At 40.2% G+C, this 27,007-nt stretch overlaps 2 protein-coding genes across 2 annotated transcripts in view; both read left to right on the top strand.

Annotated features, from left to right (window-relative positions):
• The window catches only part of LOC149210457 (uncharacterized), a 36,057-nt gene extending 19,291 nt beyond the window's left edge, over positions 1 to 16,766 (top strand). The window contains exons 2-6 of the mRNA XM_089396725.1: positions 14,542 to 14,724; positions 14,846 to 15,174; positions 15,353 to 15,507; positions 15,614 to 15,676; positions 15,783 to 16,766. Of these exons, the coding sequence (XP_089252851.1) occupies positions 14,542 to 14,724; positions 14,846 to 15,174; positions 15,353 to 15,507; positions 15,614 to 15,676; positions 15,783 to 16,618 (1,566 nt within the window). The 3' untranslated portion in view covers positions 16,619 to 16,766. The remainder of the gene's footprint in view (positions 1 to 14,541; positions 14,725 to 14,845; positions 15,175 to 15,352; positions 15,508 to 15,613; positions 15,677 to 15,782) is intronic.
• A 4,682-nt stretch (positions 16,767 to 21,448) lies between these two features.
• LOC149210456 (uncharacterized) lies at positions 21,449 to 26,696 on the top strand. Its single transcript, XM_089396724.1, has 6 exons — positions 21,449 to 22,633; positions 22,716 to 22,988; positions 23,148 to 24,377; positions 24,521 to 25,141; positions 25,257 to 25,772; positions 25,885 to 26,696. Exons 1-6 carry the CDS (start codon positions 22,067 to 22,069, stop codon positions 26,431 to 26,433), a joined length of 3,756 nt encoding a protein of 1,251 aa, XP_089252850.1. The 5' UTR covers positions 21,449 to 22,066; the 3' UTR covers positions 26,434 to 26,696.
• Positions 26,697 to 27,007: the final 311 nt, after the last annotated feature.

The following is a 27,007-nucleotide window of genomic DNA, read 5'->3' as shown; positions in this document are numbered from 1 at the left end:
GATGTGGCCATACCATTTGCAGCTACTCAAGTAGATTCGGCTTATGTCCGGGCCGAAACTGATAGGGCTAACAACATCATTGAGCGCATTCAGCATAGCCGCCAACAGGCATATTGGACAGAGCCAATGCTAAGTACAAAAAACATCATGATCAACATGAGGTGCTACACAGGTTCCAGGTGGGAGACAAAGTTTGGTTACATTTGTAGAAGGAGCATCTCGCTGGGGCCCACCACAAGCTTCGCCTGCTTCGATATGGGTCTTACACCATCACTAAGGCTGTAGGAGACAATGCTTTTGAGCTTAGAAATCCCCCATTCCTTGGCTTGCACCCAGTGTTCAATGTGGACCGCTTTTGACCATACTTTCCACCATTACATGACACATCAGACATTGCAGAACAACTCACACCAGCAGAGCTAAACCCAGACTGCATGGAACAAGCCACAACTGATCGAATCATGGACACACAGATTAAGAACACTCGCCAGTAGAAGATCCAATTGTATCATGTTATCAAAGTTGGCCAACTCCTGCACCAAGGCAAGTGGCTCACAAGGGACCAAGTTTAAAAGAAGTTTCCCCATCTCATGGAGGCACTCAACGCAATGGGGACCATTTCTTCCTAAGGAGGGATGACTGATCCAGGTGGATATTGGTGGCCACCCGCTTATTCCACTTGGACCCACACCATTGTTTCTTTTCACTTTCCTTAATTGTAGCACAAGTTATTGTTTTTGGCAGTTTTTTGGGTCCTAGTCTTTCATAGCCATTTTGAGGGTCAAAATATGTTTTTAGGGAAAATAGAGAGTCCTGAAAAGTGCCCAACTAGTTGACTAATTTATGTTTGGCCTCCTTTTCGAGATCTTTGAAATGAGATATTATGATAGCCAAACAAAGATCGTATGCCAAAGTTACGACTTCGGGAAGTTGACGTTCCAACTTACCCCAACGGGGCCAACAAGATTTTGGCGCTTCATCTCCTTGGGTTAGGTTTTTGGATGTTTCGAGGTTTCTCATTGTTTCTCAATGATAAAAAGGCCACTGAGTCTCATTGTAACACAGTTCAGAGGCATGTATCCGCCACATCTCTTCTCAGAGATAAGTTATCATCGCCCAAGCTAGTTTACTTCCATTATGTATGTAAGCATATTTCAGTGCTTTGATATTAATGAAATGAAGTTTTATTTTTGTTGCATCTTGATGTTTATGTTTGTATCTATATTTTGTTGCATTCTTGTATAAGGCGGGATCAAGCTTTGTCAAGAGGGAAGTTTGAGATCCACACGTGCAGGATAGGGGTGGTTGATAATCCCTTTCTTGCTAAGAGAGAGTGTTAAAAAATGCAGAAAGAAAGTCTCAATTTGACTTTGCCTTGGTCAAATTGAGAAAATTCAAATTTCCACACTAGCAGACAATTGGGATGCAATTAATTGATGTGACATGGCAATTGTCACTCAATTAGCTCAGTATATTCGAGTTAGAGGAGTGAGAGTTCAGTTAAGCATGTGTGATTGCTAATTTATAGCAATCAAGGTCAACTATTTCAAGTTGTTTTCAGTTAAACTAGTTCTAATTGTTGGAGGAACTAGTGGAAGGTCAGTTGTGCAGTGGGACAACAATCTAACTAAGTGATCATCTAGTTAACTGATTAATCAACGCAAAATAACCAGTGCATGTAGAGAATTCGAGTTCCCCAATTGTGGTGGAGATTCCAAGGCAAAGTAACATCAGTTGTAGACTAGTCTTGAGTGTAGAGGTGTTGCATGTAGTCAGATGATTAACCTTGGGAATTGCGCAAGCATTTTGGAGGAAATTCCTAAATAATAGGAGCCTAAGTTCCATAGGAATTGCGCAAGGAAATAGGGGCTCAAGAAAATGAAGAAATTGACTAATCCTGGGTTAGATATTCTCAGTGAGCAGAGAGTTAGGTTATTCATTTGCCGGTTGAGCTCATACTGAGCTAGAAATTGTAATACATCTCTATTCATCACATTAATGCAAGTAGGAAAATGGGGTTTTAGTAGATTGCTTCCCCCTGGAAAAATATTGTGTGCATGTGTGTTATTTCTCATTGCATGTTTGAGATTGATGTTCTAAATTGTGAATTGAACTGATTAATCAACGCAAAATAACTAGTGCATGCAGAGAATTCGAGTTCCCCAACTGTGGTGGAGATTCTAAGGCAGTGTAACATCAGTTGTAGACTAGTCTTGAGTGTAGAGGTGTTGCATGCAGTCAGATGATTAACCTTGGGAATTGCGCAAGCATTTTGGAGGAAATTCCTAAATAATAGGAGCCTAAGTTGCATAGGAATTGCGAAAGGAAATAGGGGCTCAAGAAAATGAAGAAATTGACTAAGTCTGCGTTAGATATTCTCAGTGAGCAGAGAGTTAGGTTATTCATTTGCTAGTTGAGCTCATACTGAGCTAGCAATTGTAATACATCTATATTCATCAGATTAATGCAAGTAGGAAAAGGGGTTTTTAGTAGATTGCTTCCCCCTAGAAAAATATTGTGTGCATGTGTGTTATTTCTCATTGCATGTTTGATATTGATGTTCTAAATTGTGAATTGAACTGATTAATCAACACAAAATAACCAGTGCATGCAGAGAATTCGAGTTCCCCAACTGTGGTGGAGATTCTAAGGCAGTGTAACATCAGTTGTAGACTAGTTTTGAGTGTAGAGGTGTTGCACACAGTTAGATGATTAACCTTGGGAATTGCGCAAGAATTTTGGAGGAAATTCCTAAATAATAAGAGCCTAAGTTCCATAGGAATTGCGCAAGGAAATAGGGGCTCAAGAAAATGAAGAAATTGACTAAGTCTGGGTTAGATATTCTCAGTGAGCAGAGAGTTAGGTTATTCATTTGCTGGTTGAGCTCATACTGAGCTAGCAATTGTAATACATCTCTATTCATCAGATTAACACAAGTAGGAAAATGGGTTTTTAGTAGATTGCTTCCCCCTGGAAAAATATTGTGTGCAGGTGTGTTATTTCTCATTGCATGTTTGAGATTGATGTTCTAAATTGTGAATTGAATTCCACAGAGAAGTAGAATAGGATTGTGTCTTGTGATTTAGATTAAAATTTCATGAGCAGTTGCAATTCTACACCATAATTTCCACAAATTCCTCGTCTCCTCTCCTCTGCTTGTTATTCCCTCTACATGGTCCCCTCCCCCAACCTTCTTTCCTAAGCCTAAATTTCGATAGTGCATCAAAATGGAATTCGATTCCAACTAGTTTTGGAGGTATATTCTGAGATCACATAGGGCTCCCACTTTACATATACTCTGGTACTTTGGGCATTAACAATAATAATGAAGTGGAACTCACTTCCTCCATCACAATGTTGAAAATTGCAAAAGTACAGGGCTTCTCCAATATTTTTGCAAAATGGGACTCTCAACTTATCATCAACATGCTACGAAATATATAGAACAATACCCCAGTGCATAATGTATCCAAAAGCTAGAGTTTATAAGCACTCATATGTGATGCTTATTCTCTTATTGCTAACATCCCGGTCATTGTCTCCTCCCATGTTCAACAAACGTGAATTAAATTTGTCGATATGTTAGTTAATTATGGAAGTTTGGACTCCTCACCAGTGCTATCCTCCACCTGGAACCTTCTGCAAGACTCCCCTCTAAAGGATATGTGCTAGACGCTTGTTCGAAAGGATACATTTGTCCTAGATGGGGTGTTTATGGAGCAATAGGGGTTGGAGGTTGGGCTGCCACTGCCCCACCAAGCCAAGAGGCTAGAGGATGCAACAACACGCTCCTGTAAAGAATGTTTATGATTCCTATGATCCCAACGTGCTACCACATGTGGGATACACCCATCATTCTTCATCCTACACTCCATTTTGAATTCCAATTACTCCTCCAACTAGCTTATATGGTCTCCACTCATGTGAAGTTCGAACTAGCTCTATTGTGGACTATTGTGTCCCTCCTCATTGCTCAATTTGTATATCATATAGTTATTGCTGGCTACTTGAGTCTCTTTCCTAAAACATAGGCCTTGTCTCTTGTTGATCACAATTGGGGTCTCCACTCATGTGAAGTTCGAACTAGCTCTATTGTGGACTATTGTGTCCCTCCTCATTGCTCAATTTGTATATCATATAGTTATTGCTGGCTACCTGAGTCTCTTTCCTAAAACATAGGCCTTGGCTCTTGTTGATCACAATTGGGGTCTCCTGTCGGCCCACCTTCTTGATCCCTGACAAAGCATTATTTTTCTTTCCTTTAAACATGTTTGTAGCTTTAGAAAAGAGTGACCCTCCCACACAGACTTGAGCTATGGAAACGAAGGAAATTTCCATTTGACTGCGAGGAGAATAGGTTCTGCTCAATTGTTTCTTTCCCTTTGTAGGTTTGGTGCGCGTGACACAACTTTTAAATTCAATTCCTCCTACATACAAGAGGATTCCTCATTCAGGTGTCAGACACCTTCTATAGATGTGCTCTTGATGGGCTTTGGCTTGAGTAACACCCCTTGTTTAGTCATTATTTTCATTTATGGACTCCCTTCTTGTATTTCTCCACACAACATTCTCATCTGGTGTATCCCTCTAGGTATTCAGCTTGCTTCAGGGCCCAAGAGACCTCTCTCTAGTTTGTTCCCCTCAGTTGTTTCCCTCCCCTCAATGTTATTCTCATCTAACTCTACATCACTCGCCCTGCACCCTCCTGAGCTGGCTCATTCTCTTTGTTTGATGTTCATTTTCCATGTCCTTCCCAACTCTTGACCACATTTGTTGCCATGCCACTTGGGCCTGACCCTCCTACACCTGGATTTTCTCTTTGTGCCTATCACTTATGCCTTTCCTTTATGGATCACATGCTCTCCTTTCTTTCTTGGTCCCTCCACCACGAATTGTCATTGTGCCTATGTTCGTAGAGGAGTAGCTTACTACTAGGAATGGGCCTCTCAGGAAACACATGTACTCTTCATCATCTAGAGGGAATTGTTGCTTTATTTTGCGAGCTTACCCAGGGCCCCATCTAGGACGAGCTCACCTGCATGGAGAGAGAAGGAGACCTCATCGATGCCATCTCTCAAACACAAAGGTTCTAGAGGTTCTCACTAGGAGGGAAGACCGAGTGCCATATGTCGGGTATACACGTGGAAATTTCAGCCAGTACATGTTCACTTTTGACTGGTACCGACATTTGAAATTCCTCCTTTGCATAATTTTGATGGATTGATTTTACCATTGAGTAGACCTCCTTCACTCTATGCAGCATTTGCATCATCACATGAAGGAATTGGATTAGAGATTGGGCCGTATAGAGAAATATCTCAACATTCTACCCTCAGCTAGTGGAAACAATCAGGACCTATCCAAGTTGCAGCTACGGATTCTAATCCCTTTGCCTAGTTTTTTGATACACTTAAGCTCCTATTGTTTTTTAGTATTATTGTCTTTTCTTAAGGCCAATTTAGCTTGTTTTTTAGGTTATGCATGTTCTTTTTTTCTTTTTTGAATACTACGCTATCGTATCTCTCTCTATGGAGAGTGAACTTCTCATTCTGGTCTAGTCTTCCTAGCCAGAGACTGACCTAAATCATTCAACATTTCCATATACACTCCTTTTTTTTTAATCGCAGTAAGACCCCTAGTCAGGCCCACCTAAAGGGGCCACATGCCCATTCCACTCTACTGAAGGAATATTGACCTAGATTGATCGAGGAGGATAAAACCAACGCCTTGTGATAGAGGGCCAATGACTTGGTTGGGAGGTTTGACCAACAGGCTACCCAACTGAGATATTTCCATATATGTTCATGTTTAGAAGATAATACAAAATTTACCTATGACTATTAAATGTCTTTTGACATTAATCCATGATAAGAATCAAAACACTTATTACATGATACATCTCACATTGCTAAAATTTAAAAACATTAAAGTATATATATATATATATATATATATATATATATATATATATATATATATATATATATAACTAATAAAATTATAATTTTTTTCTAGATTATTATTACCAAATAAAAAAATAATAGATAAGTTAAACATATATACATTTTTAAAACATGGAACAATATTTTTAACCATGGAGATTTACCCCACTTTAACATGGAGATTCTTAATCTGTAAAGAGGCCTTGTTACAATACCATGAGCCAATATCATTTTTTATCAATACCACATGTTCAAAAAAACATAACTTACTTCATATGGCACATATAATTATGACATTTTTTTTTATTAATAATTATTTATAATTAAATTAAAATTTTGGAAGTCTTATTCCAAGATAGACATGTCATCCATGTAAATATTATTGCACCAAAGGAGCTCTCTAGCCTAGAATAGTAGATATGTTGTAATGTAATGTAATGTCTTGTAAACATTTTGACTAGGTCAAAATAAAATAAAATTAAAATAAAAGAATAATTAATAATTATAATTAACAATAAAACAAGTTCAAATTACATAAAAATAAACTAAAATAAAAAAATTATAATTATAATTATTAATTAAATCAACCTACTAAACATTTGGAGAGATCAAATCTCTTGAGATATAAAAAGCGAGTTGTTTTTAGTGAGACTTTTTGGAAGTTTTTCCAGTCTAATTTCTCTAGGAATTTATTGAAATCACAAGTTTGATGGGTAAACCCTGCACAATGAAAGTGCCATAATAGCACTAAAGACAACGCATATAAAAACTAGAATAAGAGAGAAGGATGGCTCTGGCTTTGAGGGAAACGAGGGTTTCGGTAATGAAGGCATCAGTGACGTAGAGAGTAGGACAAAGGGTACTGTAGGTAACCCTGCAGCGAAACGAGCAGGGAGCGCAACTATCTTGATATAAGGCCGGAGCAAGGAATACTAAAGCACGACTCGAAGGAACGAAAAGGGAAATAGCACTGAGGGTTTCAAATGGAAACAAACCAGGGGAGGGGAGAGATCCCCTCCTACAAGAGCATGGCAACGGGAGAGGCAAGCAGGGAGCGCACGAAGATAGGGACGAAGATAAACGGCAACGAAAACTCGGCAAGCGGGGCAAACTGGCAGGCGGGACTGAAAGGTAAATGTCTGCCCAGGGCCACGAAGAAACCCAGGTTCGTAATACCAAACAATAAACTGGAAGAATATAGGAGTTATATGAAAGATTATGCTTTAATCTGTAAATTTATAGGGTTCTGGCCGTCAGAGAAAGATCTGTCCAAATGGATACAACAGAGATGGAAACCGAAGGGACACGTAGAACTAAAACTAGGCGCAAAGGGTTTTTTTACAGCGATATTCTCCAACTTAGAAGACAAGGAAAGGATCTTTGAGGGAGGACCCTATTTCATGAACAACGCAGGCCTATTTATGAGACATTGGGTGGACTGCTACAACCCAGATAAAGAGAAAATGCTGGCGGCCCCGGTCTGGATCAGACTCTTTGGGCTCCCAATGGAGTTTTGGGACCCTGAAATCTTAAAAGGCATAGGGAATACAATAGGTTCCTTTGTGAAAGTTGCAGAATCCACGAAGAGAGGAAGATATACATCTTATGCCAGAATATGTGCTTATATGAATATAACAGAACCCCTCCCAGACTATATTGAGTTGGAATATCATGACGAGATCTGGCAACAACCAGTGGACTATGAACACATACCCTTCCGTTGCAGGCGTTGTCACGAGTATGGGCATCTATTCAGGCAATGTCCTCTGAACAGAACAGAGGAAGGAAGGGAGAGGAGGGAAGAAGAGAAAACAACAACAGAGGATACGGAACAAGGCGAAGAGGGTTTTAAGGAAGTCCAACAGAGAAAGAAATCAGGATCCAGCAAAACACAACGACAAATGACAAAAGAGAATAGTACCTTGGAGACACAGAATAAATTCAAAATCCTACAAGAAGAAGAAACTGAGGTGGGGGAAAAAGAAGACAGCGACGAAGAGGTAGCGGAAAGTCCAACGGTAACAGGGAAACAAATATCAGAACAAAAGGGAGTAGACCTTGGGAAGACAAAGGAAAAAAATGAACAATCAAATGAACAAATACAAATGGAGATAGACCCCCAGAAAGAGAGAGGAGGAGAAGAGGAATACATAATGAAGAAGCTGCTGCAGGAATGGAGATCGTTAGATGAAAGGTTCATCCCGGAGGAGCAGAAGCAACTGTATAAAGAAGCATTTCAAAAATATAGAGAAAAAGTAGGAGGAACAACAGCAACCAGCTTGGAGCCGATAGATCCACAGGGAAACCAGAATATGGGAATGAGCAGTACTGGCAAAGGAGGGAGAAAAAGGGGCAGAAGGACACTGAATGAGACAATTCAGGAAGTAGGAGAGACATTGGTAAACTCTGGAAGGGTCATACCTCTTTCAGAGGTATTCCAAATACCACCAAAAGTTTTGAAATGATAATTACAAGTTGGAACATAAGAGGCCTCAACAGTAGAGGCAAACAAAGATACTTGAAGGAGAGGTTAAATAGAGACAGACCAAGCATAATGATAATCCAAGAAACAAAGATTAGTACAGAAAGAATGAAAGAGATAATGAGCAAGGGCAATAACAGATATGAAATAATGGGGCAGGATGCAATAGGCAGCGCAGGTGGATTGGCAATCATATGGAACACGGAAGAAATACAATTTGAAAGCTGGATAAGTCTCCCACGAATGCTATCGGGAACATTCAAGGTTATAGGATCAACGGAATATGCTGTCCTAACAGGAGTGTATGGGCCACATACTCCGATAGAACGAAAAAGGTTCTTGCAAAATATAAAAGCAATGAGAGAGCTTATCCCAGAGAGGCCGTGGATTATAGGGGGAGATTTCAACATGATCAAGACCCTAGAAGAAAAGAGAGGAGGGCTGAGAAGGATAGATCCAGATATGGAAGCGTTTAGAGAAATGATAACAGAACAAAGATTAGTGGATATTCAAACTATAAATGGATCCCACACATGGAATAACCGTAGAGGAGGGACAAATCAAATAGCCTCAAGGCTGGATAGGTTCCTGATCTCCGAACAAATCATGATGAAGGATGTGTTTATAGAAGCCATGATCCTTCCAGTAGTAGGCTCAGATCATTGGCCAATAAAGCTGGAGATTGATTTCAAGCAAAGCCCCAAAAGTAGACCTTTCAGGTTCGAAGCTTTCTGGCTCAGAGACCAGAAGCTCCTACCGAAAATAGAAGAGTGGTGGACAAAAAGCGAACAAAGAGGTAGAAACAAAATGCAAACCTTTCAACTTAAACTGAAAGAGTTAAAAGGAAGAATTAAAAAATGGAACAAGGAGGAATTCGGGGACATCTTCAAGGAGCAACAGCGCCTAGAACAAAAGATGAGCGAAATGCAGCAGAAGGACATTCTGGAAGGTAGAAATGAGGAGAGAACCAGAGAGGAAGGCATAATAATAAGTCAATTAGAAGAACGCAGGATACAGGAAGAAATTTTATGGAAACAAAAGTCCAGAATCTAGTGGCTTAGAGAAGGAGAGAGAAACACAAAGTTTTTCCATAAGGCTATGATTCAACACAGACAAAGAAACAGGATCTTTTCTATCAAAAACAAGGAAGGCCAGCGCATAACCCAGCATGAGGATATGGAACAGAACTTGGTAAAGCATTTTAAAGACCTTCTCAAAGAACCCCAGAGAAACAGATCAGAGGCAATTGCCAAGGTAGTAAGAGAAATACCCAAGTTAGTAACCAGAGATCAGAATTTAGCCCTGATGAGGAGTGCTACTTTAGAGGAAGTAGAGGAAGTAGTGAAGGGTCTGAAAAGAAATAAAGCCCCTGGTCCTGATGGGTACACTGCAGAGTTCTACCAAGCTTGCTGGCACTTCATAGGGGAAGAAATCCTAGAAGTGGTGGAGGAGGCACGCATTCACCAAAAAGTTTGGCCGGGGTTAAATTCAACTCTATTAACTCTAATCCCTAAATCGGCCCAATCTGAAACAACAGAAGGCTTCAGACTGATTGCCCTATGTAATGTTATTTACAAGATTATAGCCACTTTAATGGTCAGTAGGCTCAAACCGATCCTGCCTAGTATCATATCCCCTGAACAGATAGGGTTCGTGGAGGGAAGACAAATCCTGGATGGATTGGTAGTCTCTCAAGAAGTCATACATACCTTAAAACAAAGAAAAGAGCCAGGCATGATGATCAAGCTGGACCTTTCAAAAGCTTATGACAGGTTGAATTGGAAATATCTGGAAGCCATACTTCAAGCCTATGGGTTCTGTAACAGATGGGTAAATTGGATACTCAGTATGATAGCCACTCCGAATTTCTCTATACTCCTAAATGGAACACCGACAGCAACCTTCAATGCAACAAGAGGCCTGCGCCAAGGAGACCCCCTGTCCCCTTTTTTATTCATAATAGCAGCAGAAGGGTTAGGCAGGTATTTCAAGAAAGAACTAAGAGAAAGGAAAATTAAAGGGTTGCGCTTGTGGGGAAACAACATCTCAATTACACACCAGCAGTTCGTTGACGATATCATGATCTTCTGCAAAGTATCCTTGAGAGAAGTGAAGAAGGTAAAGGAGATCTTGGAGGTATTTATGGAGGCTTCAGGAACTGAAATAAATAAGGAGAAATCGAGCACTTTCATATTCAATTCATCGGAGACTGTTAAAAATCATTTAACAAGAATCTTGGGGTACAGAAAAGGAGAACTGCCTACCAAGTATCTAGGAATTATGCTCGACCTAAGCTCTCTAAGGATAGCCAACTGGCAACCCACTATAGAGAAACTCAAAAATAGACTCGAAAACTGGTCTTTTCGGTCTTTAAATATTGCAGCTAGGCTGGTGCTTCTCAAATCGACACTCCAATCTATCCCTATATACCCCCTATCGGTTATGGCGGTACCGAAAGGAGTCTGCACCAAAATGAATGAAATCTACAGGAAATTTTTATGGGGAGGACCTAAACAACAGAAGAAATGGGCCCTATGCTCATGGAACAGCTTAACAAAACCTAAGGAGGAGGGGGGGTTAGGGCTGAGAGATCCATTCACCCTAAATCAAATCCTTGCAGCGAAGCTCTGGTGGCGGTGGTTGAAAGGAGGCAAAGATCTCTGGAAAGAAATATGGACATCAAAATATAACATGCCCACTACAACTGAAGAAATACTGAGAAAGGCAGATATGCCGAAAGGTTCAGCAATATGGGAACTGGCATGCCAGAACAGAGATATCATAAGAGAACATGCATTCTGGGAAATTAGGGACGGACGAACAGCAAAATTTTGGGAGGAAGCTTGGCAGCAGAGGGGAAAAATGTTGGAAAATCAGGGAATGCAAAACACATACAGGACAGCCAAGGAGAAAGGATTAACCCTAGTCAAAGATTACTGGAAGGAAGAAGGCGAAAATGAGATCTGGAGAGAATGGAAAGGACCGGAAGAATGGGATAATAACATAGAGGAAGATCTAAAAGCATGGATAAATAAAGAATTGGACTCAAGAAGGATTAAAAAAAGAGATGGCCCAGATATCCTCAGATGGGGGGGAACACAAAAGGTACTTTCACAACCAAAGAAGCATACACCATAAAAATCAAAGGCGCTCAGGACGATCACAGCCAAGACTGGAAACAACTATGGAAGAACAGATGGTGGCCTAAGGTCACAATGTTTGCCTGGCTGGTAGGAAGAAAGCGCATACTCACATGGGATCAAATTCAAAAAAGAGGATTCTCAGGACCGTCAAGGTGCAGCCTATGTAAGCAAAGAGGTGAAAACCAGGAACACATCTTGAATGGCTGTAGAGTAGCCCAACACCAATGGGAAGAAACTAGAAGCCTCTTCGGAAAGACAAAAAGAGACCCCCAGGATATAACTCAAACTTTATTCCAGTGGGGAAAGGGACAATTCCAAAGTCCGGTGATCAGAAGAGCCTGGAGCCTGGTAGTGGGGTTCAACATATGGAACATTTGGAAAGAGAGAAATAAAAGGATCTTTCAAGGTAAAACATCTACTCCGGAGGAGGTTTGGAAAAGAACTCAGAGCCAAATAAGGGAAACAATTCTATCGGAAACATGGGCAGAGGAGGACTGGAACACCCCGGAGGAAGAGAGATATATCCTAAGAAATCTAAACTTGGAACCAGGAATGGTCTTTCCACACCACCAAAAGAAACAGGTCACAAGAAACCAAAGCCCTACTGTTTTTATCCGCCCTCAAGAAGGCTTCACCAAATTAAACTTCGACGGGGCATCAAAAGGAAATCCAGGTCCGGCTGGATACGGTGGAATCTTCAGAGATAGCCAAGGTCAAACCAGATGGATATATGCAGACAGAGGAGGTTTAATGAGTAACAACGAAGCCGAGTTCATGGCGGTATACCAAGGAATCAAGATTGCCATAAGGAATGGATATAGGAAATTAGAAATCGAAGGAGACTCTAATTTGGTTATAGAGACTATAAAAAAACTTAACCATGGCAAGTCTTGGGAACAGGTGGCCAAGAGCTGGAGAACAGCGGGGTTAGTACAGGATTTAGAAGAAATCATGAAAAATATTGATTATAAAGTCATACACCATGTAAGGAGAGAAGGTAACAGACCAGCAGACTATTTGGCAAATTGGGGATGTAATGAAACAGGGGGAAAAGTGGATAGCAGATGGACAGACCAGCTGGCCGCGACAAGATGGGTGGACTTAGATCGAATCATAGAACAAGACTATAATGCAGCAACACAACTATGAATATGATAACAGTTATGCCCCGATCGGGGTGGTGAACTACGGACATTGCAGGGCACTGATGGGATGGGAAGGTGGTTGGCAGACGTCATTCAGAACGACGATCATTAATCGAGCTGAGGTGAAGGGTGGTGGAGCAGTGCGCATACCAAGGAATGAAGCGAAACTAATCATGGCAAGGGCAGGAATAAGACCCGGCGGTGATCATCTGCAGCCTCAGATGCTAGGTGGCGAAATTCATTTAAGAAGGAACGCAGGCGGAATGACAGACAAGCGGAAGGCAAGGAAGGTGGGGAGGGAAGAATTGGTCTGGCAGAGAGACGTAAATCAAAGACTCAGGCACAACATAAGTATTAGGATGGAGGGAGGAAGAAGGGAAAAACAGGAGGTGGAGGGTGAAGGGAAGAACTCTGGGAGAGAGCAGGAGCATCTGACGGTGGCGACTGATAGCTCTGAAGATAAAGATATGGAGATAGGAAAGGCGGATGGCGGGGTGCGAGTGACCTTTGAAGTCGGGCAGAGCAGTAGAAATAGCATCAGAGGTAGGCCGAGCAAAAGAGGGAAAGGAAGAAGACGCAGAGGGCGAGGGAGAACGAGGCAGGAGGACTATGTTGGAAAGGAGACTCCAGTTTCTGAACAGCCGAGGAGAGGACGACGCTCCATCGGGCAGGCAGCTTAGGAAGCGGAGGCAACCTACAGTAAGGAAACCAACGCAGACGTTAGGAGAATCATCGATGCGCTGGAGAACAGAGTGTTGGAAGAACCTTCGGACCCCGAAATGGAAGAGTGGGACACCCTGCTGCCAGACCCTGGGAACACGCGAGGGAGATTAACACTGTACAAGCAAGCACTTCATATGTACTGGGTGATGAAGCACCTGCTTGCCAGGGCCATGGAGCAAGTTGCAGTTGAGATGATAGAGATTGCCCAAGGGATGCCGGACATGAAGAAAGAGATGGCCAGCTTGCAGTTTATGGCCTGGAATCAGGACATCAAATTAGAAGAAATAAGAGGTATGCTGAAGGACCTGATAAAGGCAAAGCGAGAGGAGGAGCCCAAGCAAGAGATGTAGGCAGACTGAAGAGTATGCCCAGTCACTCTTTTTGTTTTTGCATGATGATATAAACTGCAGTGCTCTTCTGTTTAAGATAGCTTGTTAAGTTTCTGATTATAGACAGCAAGGAATATATAGCAGATAGAAGACTGTAAGGCTTATGTTAGATGATAGTTTTGATGTTGGATAAGTAAACTGCTCTAAACAGTATTTTTGAGGGACCAACAGACCTGGTTTCCCTTCGGGGCAGGTTGAGGTCGCCTTTGCATGTATATTCTATTTTCGATGTATATAATAGAAATGGAAACACCGTAGCTTACAAAAAGAAAACTAGAATAAGAGAAAAAAAAAAATTGATCTCCAAGAACTAACATAAAACTACATTATTAGTTTTTAACTCTATATACATTATATTAGAAAATTATCTTTTATTCCTATAGATTATATTATAATAATTTTGTTATATAAAATACTAAAAAATATTACACTGATTAAAAAGTAATTTATTATTTTATTTTTTAAAGCTACATTGATTAGTTTTTAACTCTTTTTACATTATATTTAACTCTTTTTACATTATATTAGAAAGTTATTTTTTATTCTTATAAATTATATTATAATTTATTATTATTATTTTGTTATATAAAATACTAAAAAATATTACACTTTTTAAAAAATAATTTATTATTTTATTTTTTAAAATTGATTTAATTTTTTATAGATTCAATTTTTTTATTGTTCTGTTATATTAAATATTTTATTTTATTTTTACAGAAAGAGAAACGGGATAAAAAGGAGAAAAAGATAAAAGAAAAGGAAAAGAAGAAAGAGAAAAAGAAAAAAACAGAGGAAAAAGAAAAAGGGAATAACCTGCCAAAGCTTGCTATAGATTCCTGGTTACGTTCAAAGAACTTACTGGAATTAAAAGAAGTCCTCTATGAAGCAATTAATGCAGCCGTAAGTATTAGATGTATTTCGAATTTTTCACGATTATTTATCATTACCTACATTTATTCTATTAAAACGTGAAGGTATCTTACATTAGAAATGTTCTTACTCTTCCTTTTATGGTATCCAGAAAGATTTTGCATCCAGCGGCGACGCGAAGAAAATGGTTCGGGGTTTTCTCAAAGACATTGGAGGAGGACACGTGTTTAATATAGTTTTTATTGTAGTGGCAAATGCTTGGGAGCGGTACGAAGACATGTCTAAGAATGAAGAAGCATGTCTGTCCCTATTGGAGGAGATTAATAAATTCGCCAAAATTGTTATAGATCTTCAAAAAGTGCTTCAAAACGACCCTGAATCGAAGAAAAGGATGGAGGATTTAGTAAAGGAAGCAATAGAGTTGATAATTGAAACCTCTATCGCTTGCTGCACTCAAATTGAGGCTTCAAAACGTCGCAGGTGAACGCTCACTCAACATACTTTAATATTTTATAAACATTGTGTAAATGGATGCTGAATTCCTATGTCGTCTATAGCGTGGGAGCTTCCTTGTCCCACCTAAATAAATTCACACGTCTTTTTTAAATGTTGGACACCATTTATTAAATAGGCTTGTAAATAATATTTCTTAATACAGGTATTTCCGGACAACTGAGTGCGAAGGCGAGCTGACTAAACTTAAGGAACGGTTACAGAAAATGTACAGCCATATCCAGCTGCAAATGAGCACTGTTCTTTTCGTAGCACTGCAGCAGCCAAGATCACACCATCCAGAATGTTCTAAAGACGCAGGTAAATTGCGATAACTGGTGAGAATGTGTTATTTTAAATATTTTTGAAATATTATTTATTAAAATACTCTTATTCATCCTTCTGTGTTTAAATACTGCTACAACAGTTGGAACCGAAAAACCAGTGCAACTGCGAAAACCAGACTATCCAGAATATCCTAAAGACGCAGGTAAATTGTGATAATGGATGAGAAAGTGTTATTTTATATATTTATCAAATGATATTTATTAAAATACTCTTATTCATCCTTCTGTGTTTAAATACTGTTACAACAGTTGGAATCGAAGATCCATTGAGAGAAGTTATTGAACGGCTAGAAATGGGAAGTGACAAAAAAGCGGTAGCAGTAATCTTGCATGGCTTTGGTGGCATGGGAAAGACTACCCTTGCCAAAGCTGTGTTTGCAAGTCTGTTTGAGGGAAAAACAGAAGGATTCAAATTTTCTTTTGTTGAATTGTTTCAGGATATAAAATCAACCCCAATTGTAGTAGACTTGCAAAAATGTATATTAAGAGATTTGAAGGGAGATGAGCCAGACGAGATTCAAAGTTATGATGGAGGACGAAATCAGATTGAGTGTATGTTAGAGCAAGAGGAGGCTTTTATTTATATCGACAATGTTTTGCTTCCTGATGATACGCGTGAACAAGGCCAAGATGCACTCACACGGCTTCTCCCTAAGAATATGGCAAATGCAAAAAAATTGAGGTTGCTCATAACTACACGTAATTGTTGGAATATTAATTCCAACTGCACAGCGGCAGGCGGACGTGGGCAGCCAACTCAGCCAGCACGCTGCACCCGAAACCGCCAGAACGAAACCACCCTCTTGTTCGCACCACCTTTGGCAAAAGGCTGTATCCGCCGGAGGGGCTCCGAACACATTCACTTGCCGCCACGCGTCCCATGTACGAGCACCGAAAAACCACTTTCCCCGGACGGTAAAAGTCGTGCTGGTTGCGGAAGAGTGGTGTGCGAATTGTGTTGGATCGGGTCTGCAGGGTCAGATCTCCGAGAAGCTACGCAGACTTTATCGACTGGGCCCGATGCACTGTGGTGGCGACACGTGGCACCAGCCCGCGTCAAATCAAGAATTTACGTGGAGTGTTAGTCTTCTTGGTTTGACCGCCGTATGGAAGAGTTAATGAGTTTAATGTCTTTACGTATATTTTTTGGTGAGGCCTTTAATAAGGTGATGGGCATACGTCCCATGCCTTTTAATATGCTTATGGGTCACGTTTTTTTTATATGTTTTTATATATCACTATGTAAGCCTACGTGAGGCAATGGTTATGTAGTTTTTTTTTATGTGCGGTAGTTTTAGAGTGTCTGAGCGTGAATTTTTTTTGTAGTTTTTGTATTGTGTCTGCGCACGATGTATGGGTGTGCTGTAGTTTTATGGGCATGGTGACTGCACATGATTTTTTTTTGTATGCGTGTTGTTCATGAAGAACAGAGGTGTGCCTGCGCGCCGGGTGTATTGTTCTTATGAGAACAATGTAAAGAATGTGTTGAGGCTGCGCAGCAGTATTGCTCAGGGAACAAAGAACAGAGCACAATGAAGCCTGCGCACAGAGATTGAATGGAGAACAAGAGAAGAACGCACAGCAGTGTAAGGGAAAGGAAAACAGAGGAGCATTGTAATGGTGGTTTGTCATTGTAAGACACAGGAACACCATGAAAGTTTTTTTTAATACCCACAGCAGTGGAAGAATGAGAAGAACAGAGACAGAGTCTGTCTTGTAAATCCCTCTCTGTGCAGAGGATGAAGTTTGTAACAGTTTTGTTTTTAAAGCAATAGAAAGTGTTTTTTGTGACTGTGTAATGGACTGTTATTAGCAAATTTGTTTAAAAAGGCTTCCCTGTGCAAAGGTCCTGGAACAAAGGAAACAGAGCATTGGCTCTGTGATGTCTGTTTGTATGGTTTTGGTATTTTCCCCATGTAAAAATACCCAACAGTGGTATCAGAGCTAGTCCAGGCTCTTTGAAGACTCAAAGAAGCTGAAGGAAGGTGTTGTTGCAGCAGTCAAACCTCTCCAGCAGTGTGAAGCCACAACCAAAACAGTTAAGGTATTCCTCAAGCTTTCCTCTGTGTTACTGTTATAGAAACAGTCAGTGATTAAAAAAACACAGTCAAGTATTTAAAGCCTAGATAAGAATGGCAAGGTCAAAGAAGAAAGCCTCCAGGGCTGTTAAAAATGTGTCTCCCTCCTCTACTAAACTAGAAGGGAATCTATTTGAAAGCATTGTATTTGAGGTTCCAAAGTTTGATGGAAACTTTGATGTATGGGAAATAATGATGAGGGCTTTCCTAATGTCTGAGGGCATTGAAGTCTGGGAGTCAGTGATTGATGACAACCAGATGGATAAAGAATCCATTGAGTATGATGCACAAGCAGCAAAACTAATCTTGGATGGACTCCCTGATTCAGTGAAAAAGAATCTTGGAAAATACACATCAGCAAAGGATATTTGGGACAGACTGCATGACCTTCATGCAAAGGGAGCACTGACCATGACAATGGGTCAAGATGAACCCATAATAGAAGCTGAGAATGAGAAGCTTGACCTCATCAAGCTTCAAGTAAAAGAAAGGGATGAAGAGCTTGCCAAGCTTAAGAAGGAACTTGAAGAAAGCAAGAGGAAACATTATGAAGAAGTCATATCCATGACAAATCAGCTGAATGAAGCAAGGAAGCAGGCAGATGCCTTGTCAAGTCAACTTGAACAAAGGCACATGAGGGTGAACAAACTTGTGGAAGAGATTGGACAATATAAGGTAGAGGTCTCCTCCCTTAAGTCCGAACTACAAGAAGCCAGGAAGCAGGTACAAGGAGCTGAAAAGAAAATGAAGAGCAGTGAAGCAAAAGATGAAGAAATCTCCAAAATGAAGACAGAGATTATCTCCTTCAAAGTAGTAGCAGCTGAAGCTACTCATAGCAAGGAAGAAACTGAGGGACAACTAGCAAAGAAAAATAATGAATGTGAAAAGTTAGAAGAAGAGATTGTCCTCCTCAGGATGAAGGTTGAAGGGATGAACAAGATCATGAAGAGCTCTCAAGCTTTGGATGACATGCTCAGCTATCACAGATCTCCATATGATAAATAAGGACTTGGGTATGTAGGTGAACCCTCAAACAAGCATGAGGATGCTTTAAGCAAAGGAGATGTGAAGAAGCCAGAAAGAGATGGTGAAGCTCCTAGTTCCAGCAAAGGCAAGGAGAAAAATGAAGGTTGCAATAGAAGAGATCCTGCTCCAAGTAGAAAACCAGCTCCAAGAAGAAATGTAGCTGATGGCAAAAATGCAAGAGGCAATGGTGATCATCAAAGGATCTCAAGGCAGCAAGGCTTCAGAAGCACATCAATGAAACCTCCGTCTCCCAGGTACCAAAGTTCATTTTATGGTTATTGTTATGCATGTTCAAACTTTGGTCATATGGCAAGAGACTGTAGAGCATTTAATAAAGATAGATGTTGTGGTCCCCAACAATCTCCAAGAAATAATTTCACAAGAAGAAATCATGAATTCTTATTCATGAATGAAGTTGAATGCTTCAAGTGTCATAACATTGGGCATATGGCACGTGACTGTAACTTGACATGGGCTCTTACACAAGCTAGACCCATGCAAAAGAAGAAAGTTACACAAGTATGGAGAAGGAAGGAAAGGCAATATGAAAACCCCTTGAACTCCCCAGTGGATCTAAATTTGTTTTGAGAAGAGTCTGCTAAAAGAAGACAAGCACACATTAAAGGGGAGCTTGTAATTTTTTTTGTTTGCTGAACTGTATTAACAGTCATTTGTTGATGGAGGGTGTATTGCAGCGCAGCAGTTGCAAATGAAATCTTTGTTAATCCCTCTGAAAGGTAACATGCAGCGGTGATGAAATGAGCAATGTTTTTGCTTTGTGTTTATGCAATATGCACAAAAATGCATAAAGAAGAAAAGATGACAGCGCTGAAATGTAAAGAGCAGCAGCGGGATAAAAAAAATGCAAAGCATGGAGACCCTCACAGCAGTGGGAAGATAGAATACAAAACAGCAGTTTGGAAATTTTTTTTTATGGAGCACATGCAAAGAAATGCATAAAGAAAAACAAGGACAGCAGAATTTTAATGCACATGGGTGAATGAATATGTGAGGCAGCAGAAAATTGAAAGGGATTGCACAGCAGTGCGTTGTGAAAATAAAATGAATGAAGCTGAAGATTGTGTGAAGCAAGGGTGCATAAGAAAAGGCAGCAGCCCGTGTTAAATTTTTCTCGTGGAGAATGAAGTGCCAAGTGTATGTGCACACAACAGTGCAAATTGCAGCAGCAACACAACAGCAAGTGTATGGACAGCAGCAACTTGAAGAAAAGTTTTCCCATTGTGAAGAAGGAGAAGCACACAGCAATGCAAATGTGAAAAATGCAGCAGCAAGAAGTTATGGACAGCAGCACAGGTAAAAGAATTTTTTTACAGCAGTAAATGTAAGTGCAGTGAGTGTGTTGTTTGCATTTGAAATGCAAGTAAGACACAGCAGAAGTATGATTGTAATTAATGAAGGGGAGCACGCAGCAGCGCGAAGAAAAGCTTTCCCATGGTGAAGAAGGGAAGCACGCATTAGTGCACAAGTAAAAAATTCTCACACAACAGTGTGAATGTGAGAAAGGAAAGGCACAGCAACGCACATGTGATTTTTTTATTGACGCATAACAATGCAGAGTTTGTAAAGAAATGTAAGAGAAGTGCAGGTGTAGACGCAGTAGCGTGGAGCAGACACAGCAGTGTGGGGTAGATGCAGCAAAGAAGATGGAACAACAGTGTAGCAGAGAATATGCAGCAACATAAAAGAACATTGTAATGAACTTGCACACACAGCAGTGCAATGATTGTTTGTTTTGGAACTGCATTTGAAGCAGTCATTTGGTGAAACCCTCTGTTAAAGAGGAAGGTGCTTTTCAGCACATTGTCAAGGTAAATCCCTCTATCAAGAGGATGATGCTTTTCAGCATAGTCATTAGTGAATCCCTCTGTTGAGAGGAAGATGCTTTTTAGCATTGTTTGGTAAATCCCTCTGTTAAGAGGAAGATGTTTTTATAACAGGTGAATCCCTCTATCATGAGGAAGGTGCTCTTCAGCACATTGTAATGGTGAATCCCTCTGTCATGAGGAAGGTGCTCTTAAGCACAGTTTCAGGTGAATCCCTCTATTAAGAGGAAGACAACTTTGTTTGTTTGTGAACTGCATCAGAAGCAGTTGGTGAATCCCTCTATGTGAGGATGATGTTTGGGTAAGATTGAATGCCCAGCAGTTGAAATTAAAGGGGAGTGTTGGAATATTAATTCCAACTGCACAGCGGCAGGCGGACGTGGGCAGCCAACTCAGCCAGCACGCTGCACCCGAAACCGCCAGAACGAAACCACCCTCTTGTTCGCACCACCTTTGGCAAAAGGCTGTATCCGCCGGAGGGGCTCCGAACACATTCACTTGCCGCCACGCGTCCCATGTACGAGCACCGAAAAACCACTTTCCCCGGACGGTAAAAGTCGTGCTGGTTGCGGAAGAGTGGTGTGCGAATTGTGTTGGATCGGGTCTGCAGGGTCAGATCTCCGAGAAGCTACGCAGACTTTATCGACTGGGCCCGATGCACTGTGGTGGCGACACGTGGCACCAGCCCGCGTCAAATCAAGAATTTACGTGGAGTGTTAGTCTTCTTGGTTTGACCGCCGTATGGAAGAGTTAATGAGTTTAATGTCTTTACGTATATTTTTTGGTGAGGCCTTTAATAAGGTGATGGGCATACGTCCCATGCCTTTTAATATGCTTATGGGTCACGTTTTTTTATGTTTTTATATATCACTATGTAAGCCTACGTGAGGCAATGGTTATGTAGTTTTTTTTTATGTGCGGTAGTTTTAGAGTGTCTGAGCGTGAATTTTTTTTTGTAGTTTTTGTATTGTGTCTGCGCACGATGTATGGGTGTGCTGTAGTTTTATGGGCATGGTGACTGCACATGATTTTTTTTTGTATGCGTGTTGTTCATGAAGAACAGAGGTGTGCCTGCGCGCCGGGTGTATTGTTCTTATGAGAACAATGTAAAGAATGTGTTGAGGCTGCGCAGCAGTATTGCTCAGGGAACAAAGAACAGAGCACAATGAAGCCTGCGCACAGAGATTGAATGGAGAACAAGAGAAGAACGCACAGCAGTGTAAGGGAAAGGAAAACAGAGGAGCATTGTAATGGTGGTTTGTCATTGTAAGACACAGGAACACCATGAAAGTTTTTTTTAATACCCACAGCAGTGGAAGAATGAGAAGAACAGAGACAGAGTCTGTCTTGTAAATCCCTCTCTGTGCAGAGGATGAAGTTTGTAACAGTTTTGTTTTTAAAGCAATAGAAAATGTTTTTTGTGACTGTGTAATGGACTGTTATTAGCAAATTTGTTTAAAAAGGCTTCCCTGTGCAAAGGTCGTGGAACAAAGGAAACAGAGCATTGGCTCTGTGATGTCTGTTTGTATGGTTTTGGTATTTTCCCCATGTAAAAATACCCAACAGTAATAAAGAAGCAGCGAGGATGACAATGTGCAAAGGAGTTGAAAAAAAATTCTACCCAATTGAAAGCCTGCCCGAACCCAAGGCAGTGGAGCTCTTAGAAAAGGAACTGCATGACAATGGAAATCAACTAGATGCTAGCCAAATTGACGGGATAGTCAAGATTTGTGGAGGAGTCCCGGGGCTTTTGAAGGTGTTAGCAGGATTCATAAATGGCGAAGGAAGCGCAGTGCAAAATTATGAGACATTGATGAAAGAGGCTAAAGAAAAAAACTGGAAAGGTGATATTGGGGAGAGTATAGAGCAATACGTCTTTGCTTACGACAAACTTGAAGATAAATGGAAAGATCCCTTTCTCGATATTTGTTCATTTTTTCGAGGCTGGGACTGGAAAGAACTTTCAGATATTATGGGAGAGACAGCACTGAAAAAGCTAGGACAAAGAGCGCTGGTGACCCGAGATGTGAAAAGCATGACTGCAAGGGTACACGATGTCATTTTGGAAGTTGGTCTCACGAGGACAAAAGGAAACAGATTCAGATTGACCACTGCAACTGAAATTGAAGAGTTCTCAGATATAGAAGATGAGGTACGCAATCTTTCAACTAAAATATTTATCATATACAGCTATGTTTCAAAATGACTGACTCTAATATTTAATAAATATACAGGACCTTCAAAAGATCAAGGGCATATGGGCAAGTGACAACAAAGATCCACTGCGTATACCCGCGTCAAAGCTAGATTTGATGTCTGGATCTTTAAGAGTTCTTAAACTCGGACCCTTAACACATGTGGAGGGAAAATGTGAAAAGAAATTTAAAGAGCTGGTTTTTTTCAGTGCCATAACTTCCCCTCTCCCTTTTGATTTGTCAAAGCTAAAGGGGTTCGATAACCTCAGACATTTATGTTACAACCCGGCAGATTTACAGAATCTAAGTCAAGTAAGTTCACCTAAAATACCTGGTTGGTCCCACTTATTTCTCTCCTTATTTTTCCGGGAATATCTAAAACACCTGTATCATGCGCACTTTTATTAGTTTTTATGGTTAGAACTTGGAGTGTGATTTTCATATATCACTAATTAAGTGCATAATGTGCAGATGCCCTCCAATCTTAGACACGTCGATATCAAATTAAATTCCCCTGCCTTCCAGGTTTCTTCCAATTGTATTCAGCGACTCAGAAATTTGCGAGTATTACGACTGAGTAATGCACAGTTCAAAAGCTTACCTCAAGAGCTAGGAGATATGGGAAATGGTTTGGAGAAAGTATCAATTTCAGGTTGCCAATATCTAGAGGAGTTATCAATTTCAGATTGCCAATATCTGGAGAAAGTATCAATTTCAACGCTTAAATCTTTGAGAGTGTTGACAATGGGTCGCTGTTCTGGTTTGACGCAGCTGGCAAAGGGCTTGGGATCATTGACTTCTCTGCAAGAACTCTATTTGTACGGCTGTAAAAGTCTACAAGCGCTTCCTAGCGAGCTTGAAAATCTTAGATCATTGCAAAAACTCAATTTGTCCCAGTGTGAAAGTCTAAAAGAGCTTCCTAGCAGTCTTCGAAAGCTCACATCATTGCAAGAACTCAGTTTGTCCAGCTGCAATAGTCTAAAAGCTCTTCCTCCCAGTCTTGAGGAGCTTTCATCATTGAGATTATTGGACTTATCCTATTGTAGAAGCATTCAAAATCTCCCTTGTGGCTTAGGGAAGTTAACATCGCTTTTTGAACTTAAACTAAGTAATTGTCAGCAACTAAGTAGTATTCCTGGAACCATTGGACAACTGAAGTTGAATTTAATCGACTTAAGTTGGTCCGATAATTTCAAAGAACTGTCCGATGGATTTTGCAACTTCTCCACTTTAACAGAGCTTGACATGACTTACTGCGAGCGTCTAGAGGAGCTTCCGGGGCGATTTGGAGAAGTAACAAGTTTAAGAAAGCTAACGCTGAAATGGTGTCGTAGTCTAAAGAAGCTGCCAGAAAGTTTCAGCCAACTCGACAACTTGGAGCACTTGGATTTATCAAAGTGCTCGACTCTTGAAGAATTATGTAAAGACTTCAAAGGTCTCTCACTACTGCGAGTTCTATCACTGAAAGAGTGCGTCAACCTAAAGAAGCTCCCTGAGGATTTCCAATGCCTCAACTCATTGGAAGTTCTGGATGTAGGAAATTGCCATAAGTTGGAAGGGAAATGGATAGACAACATGCTAAAGATGGAAAAGCTACAAATTTTGCGCATCGCAGGAAGCAAGTTGTTGGAGGAAAGATGGGAGAAAATTCAAGCACAACAATGCAATCAATCATGGTCTTGTGCTGTGTATACAGAGCAGGTGATCCACATTTTCAAACATGTTTTCTGTTCCCACATCGTAATTAACTCTTTTAAAGTTTAGATCCTAAAACATATCACAGGGGAAAAAATTGCAAAGCATACATTATTTTCCCTTTCCACTCACTTTAGCTTTCTCTTCAGGGTTTATCAAATGTGGAGAATCTTCTCAAGCAGTTCCAATCAAAACTTGATAGCATGCTCACTAATGGAGAAGGAAAGCCATTGAATATATCTGGTCTTCCTCTGCACACGCTGCTGCTTGTTATGTTTGATAGCCATCAGGAATTCCGTCCTGATCATTTTCCTTTGCCTTTACTTGAGGAGAGTATAGATGATATTCAAACACATTTCGAAATGGTTTATTTTGGCAACCATTGGGATCAGTTGCCTAAGAAAGTGGCGGATAGAATAGTGGGGCATGCTCCGGCTAACAGGGACGCTAAAGCATTGTTTCAAAAACTGCTCTCATTAGTTGTTCCGGACCAGACGGACTTTCATCGGCGCGTTAACGACAGTTTCGAAATGACCGCTAAGATTGTGAGGGGGGAAAAAGGTGATATATACCTTTCTCATTGGAAATTTCCCCCAAAGTGTCACGTGGAGGACTTTGTGGTGAGGAAGTGCGGAAAATACCTTAAATTGAAGCAACTGGCAGAAAGAGGTGGAGGGAGTCCTATAGCTTTGTTAAGAGAGCTCTTCGCAGGGGGGGAAGAGGAAATTTCTCTTTCCTTTCTTAAGGACAAGGATGGTGAATCCACGAAGGTATTAAGTTCTATATTTTGTGGATAACTCTTCCTTCAAATATTTTACAATAAAAGTTTCAAATTCCCTTTATTGGCTATTGATTATTTTGTTTGTGTTTATATGAAAATTGTAGGTCGGAGTCGACGAATTGCAAGGGAAAACGATTTTATTAGATATCAGGCCTGCCAACGTCCCTTTTGATATTCCTCTTCACGCTTTAGTGGAGATGTACAATGTGGAGAAAGAGAGATTTAATTTTGAAATTATAACAGTTCCAATAATGCAGGTTGACACAACATTGGATGTATCTGAGAAGTTTTCAAGTGAGGTTCCATGGTTGGTCCTCCAAAATCCGTGGCAACTGACAAATGCAACCAAGTGTTTTCTCGTTGGAAAGTCTCGATCATGGCTTGAACGATGGCACCGCAAGTACCCGAATAGAATGAGGATAATAGAAAGCAACGGGACAATCGCACCGTGTGGGAATCTTGGTGTAATGCGTATGGTGAACACATGGGGGGCAGCAGCTTATCCTTTTACGGCGGAAAAAGAGGAGGAATTAATACAAGAAGAAAAGACACAAATGGAGGCTCAGGGTATGTTTCATGCAATGTTTCTTTTCCAGCATTTGGAACGTGTGGCAGAGCAGGTCAGTAACTACCTGTTATTTGTTTGCTTTTTGTATATTTTGAAAAGGAAAAAGAAAACGATTTTCATTTCTAATTGTTTTTTCTCCTCTCCTTGTCGTTGATGATGAAAAGTTGAGGGAGGCAACGCGTCAGCAAAAAATGATATGGTTATGCTGCTGTGACGAAAAGGAGTTTACAAATCCCATGAAGGATGTGTTGACAGAATTGAGTGATATCATTTACATTATTTATATTCCAAATTATCATAAAGGAGGAGGACGAGGAAAATTGGGGTATTTCACTTCTACATTGTGTGGATGGTATTCTTTGGAACCTTTCAAAATGTCATCAGAAAAGATGGGAGAAATCTTTTCGTTAAGTTTATCTGAGGATGAAGCTATGAGATTTTGGGCGCGTATTCACTCTTTGAAAGAGGGAATTGAAGCCACAGATCAAATTCAGTTACGGCAAATGATTCATTATTCATGGATGCTTATAATGGATGAAGATGGAAATTTGATAACAACAAAGGGGAAAGAAATTGTAAATTTGTTATCTGCAAAATATGCAAAATATTCAGCTGACAGAGTAAAAGAATTGAAGCAACAATTGCTCAAAGGTGCTCAAACAAGTTGGAGGAAGACGCTGCTTGAATTAGAAGAAATGCTATGGCGAAGATAATGAGGGTTATGCTGACGATGATGATGTAGATAGCGAGGGCGAGTGACCTCCTATAGGCGAATGCATACCTTAATTAGGGAACACCTAGCTCATTTAATGATGATTCAATATTGTACACTTCTTAAGGGTAAGATTTTTCATTTCCAATGATTTTAGTTTTGCTTAGTAATTATTGAGGTGTAGTATATACTTGTACCTTTTCAATCTTCCATTTATTGAGCTTTTAGGATGTGTGTATTTTGAGCTGTTTTATTGTATTTTTATATAAAAGATATTTAGTTGTTAAATAAATTAAGTTATTTTATTTTAAAAATATTGATATTTTATAGATTTTTAAAAAATATTGATATTTTATAGATGTTTTTTTTTTTTGGTAGGTCAATTGGTAATGGTCGTGGAAATAAAGTCTTACCGAATCTGAAATTCTTTATTTACAATTCCGAATCTCAAAGTTAGTGATGTCATTTTTTATTTACAATTTAATTAAAAAATATTATAAAATTAAAGTGAAATAAAATATAAATAAGATATTTTGATTGTGACATGAGTTATGGTTGTTCGGGTATGTGGCATT

Source organism: Pinus tabuliformis, chromosome 1_2, assembly GCF_031772625.1.
Source record: "Pinus tabuliformis cultivar Carrire ecotype Pingquan chromosome 1_2, CPIR1, whole genome shotgun sequence".
Lineage (NCBI taxonomy): Eukaryota > Viridiplantae > Streptophyta > Pinopsida > Pinales > Pinaceae > Pinus > Pinus tabuliformis.
Note: the sequence above shows the minus strand (reverse complement) of the source record. Positions and strands in the feature narration are given on the sequence as shown.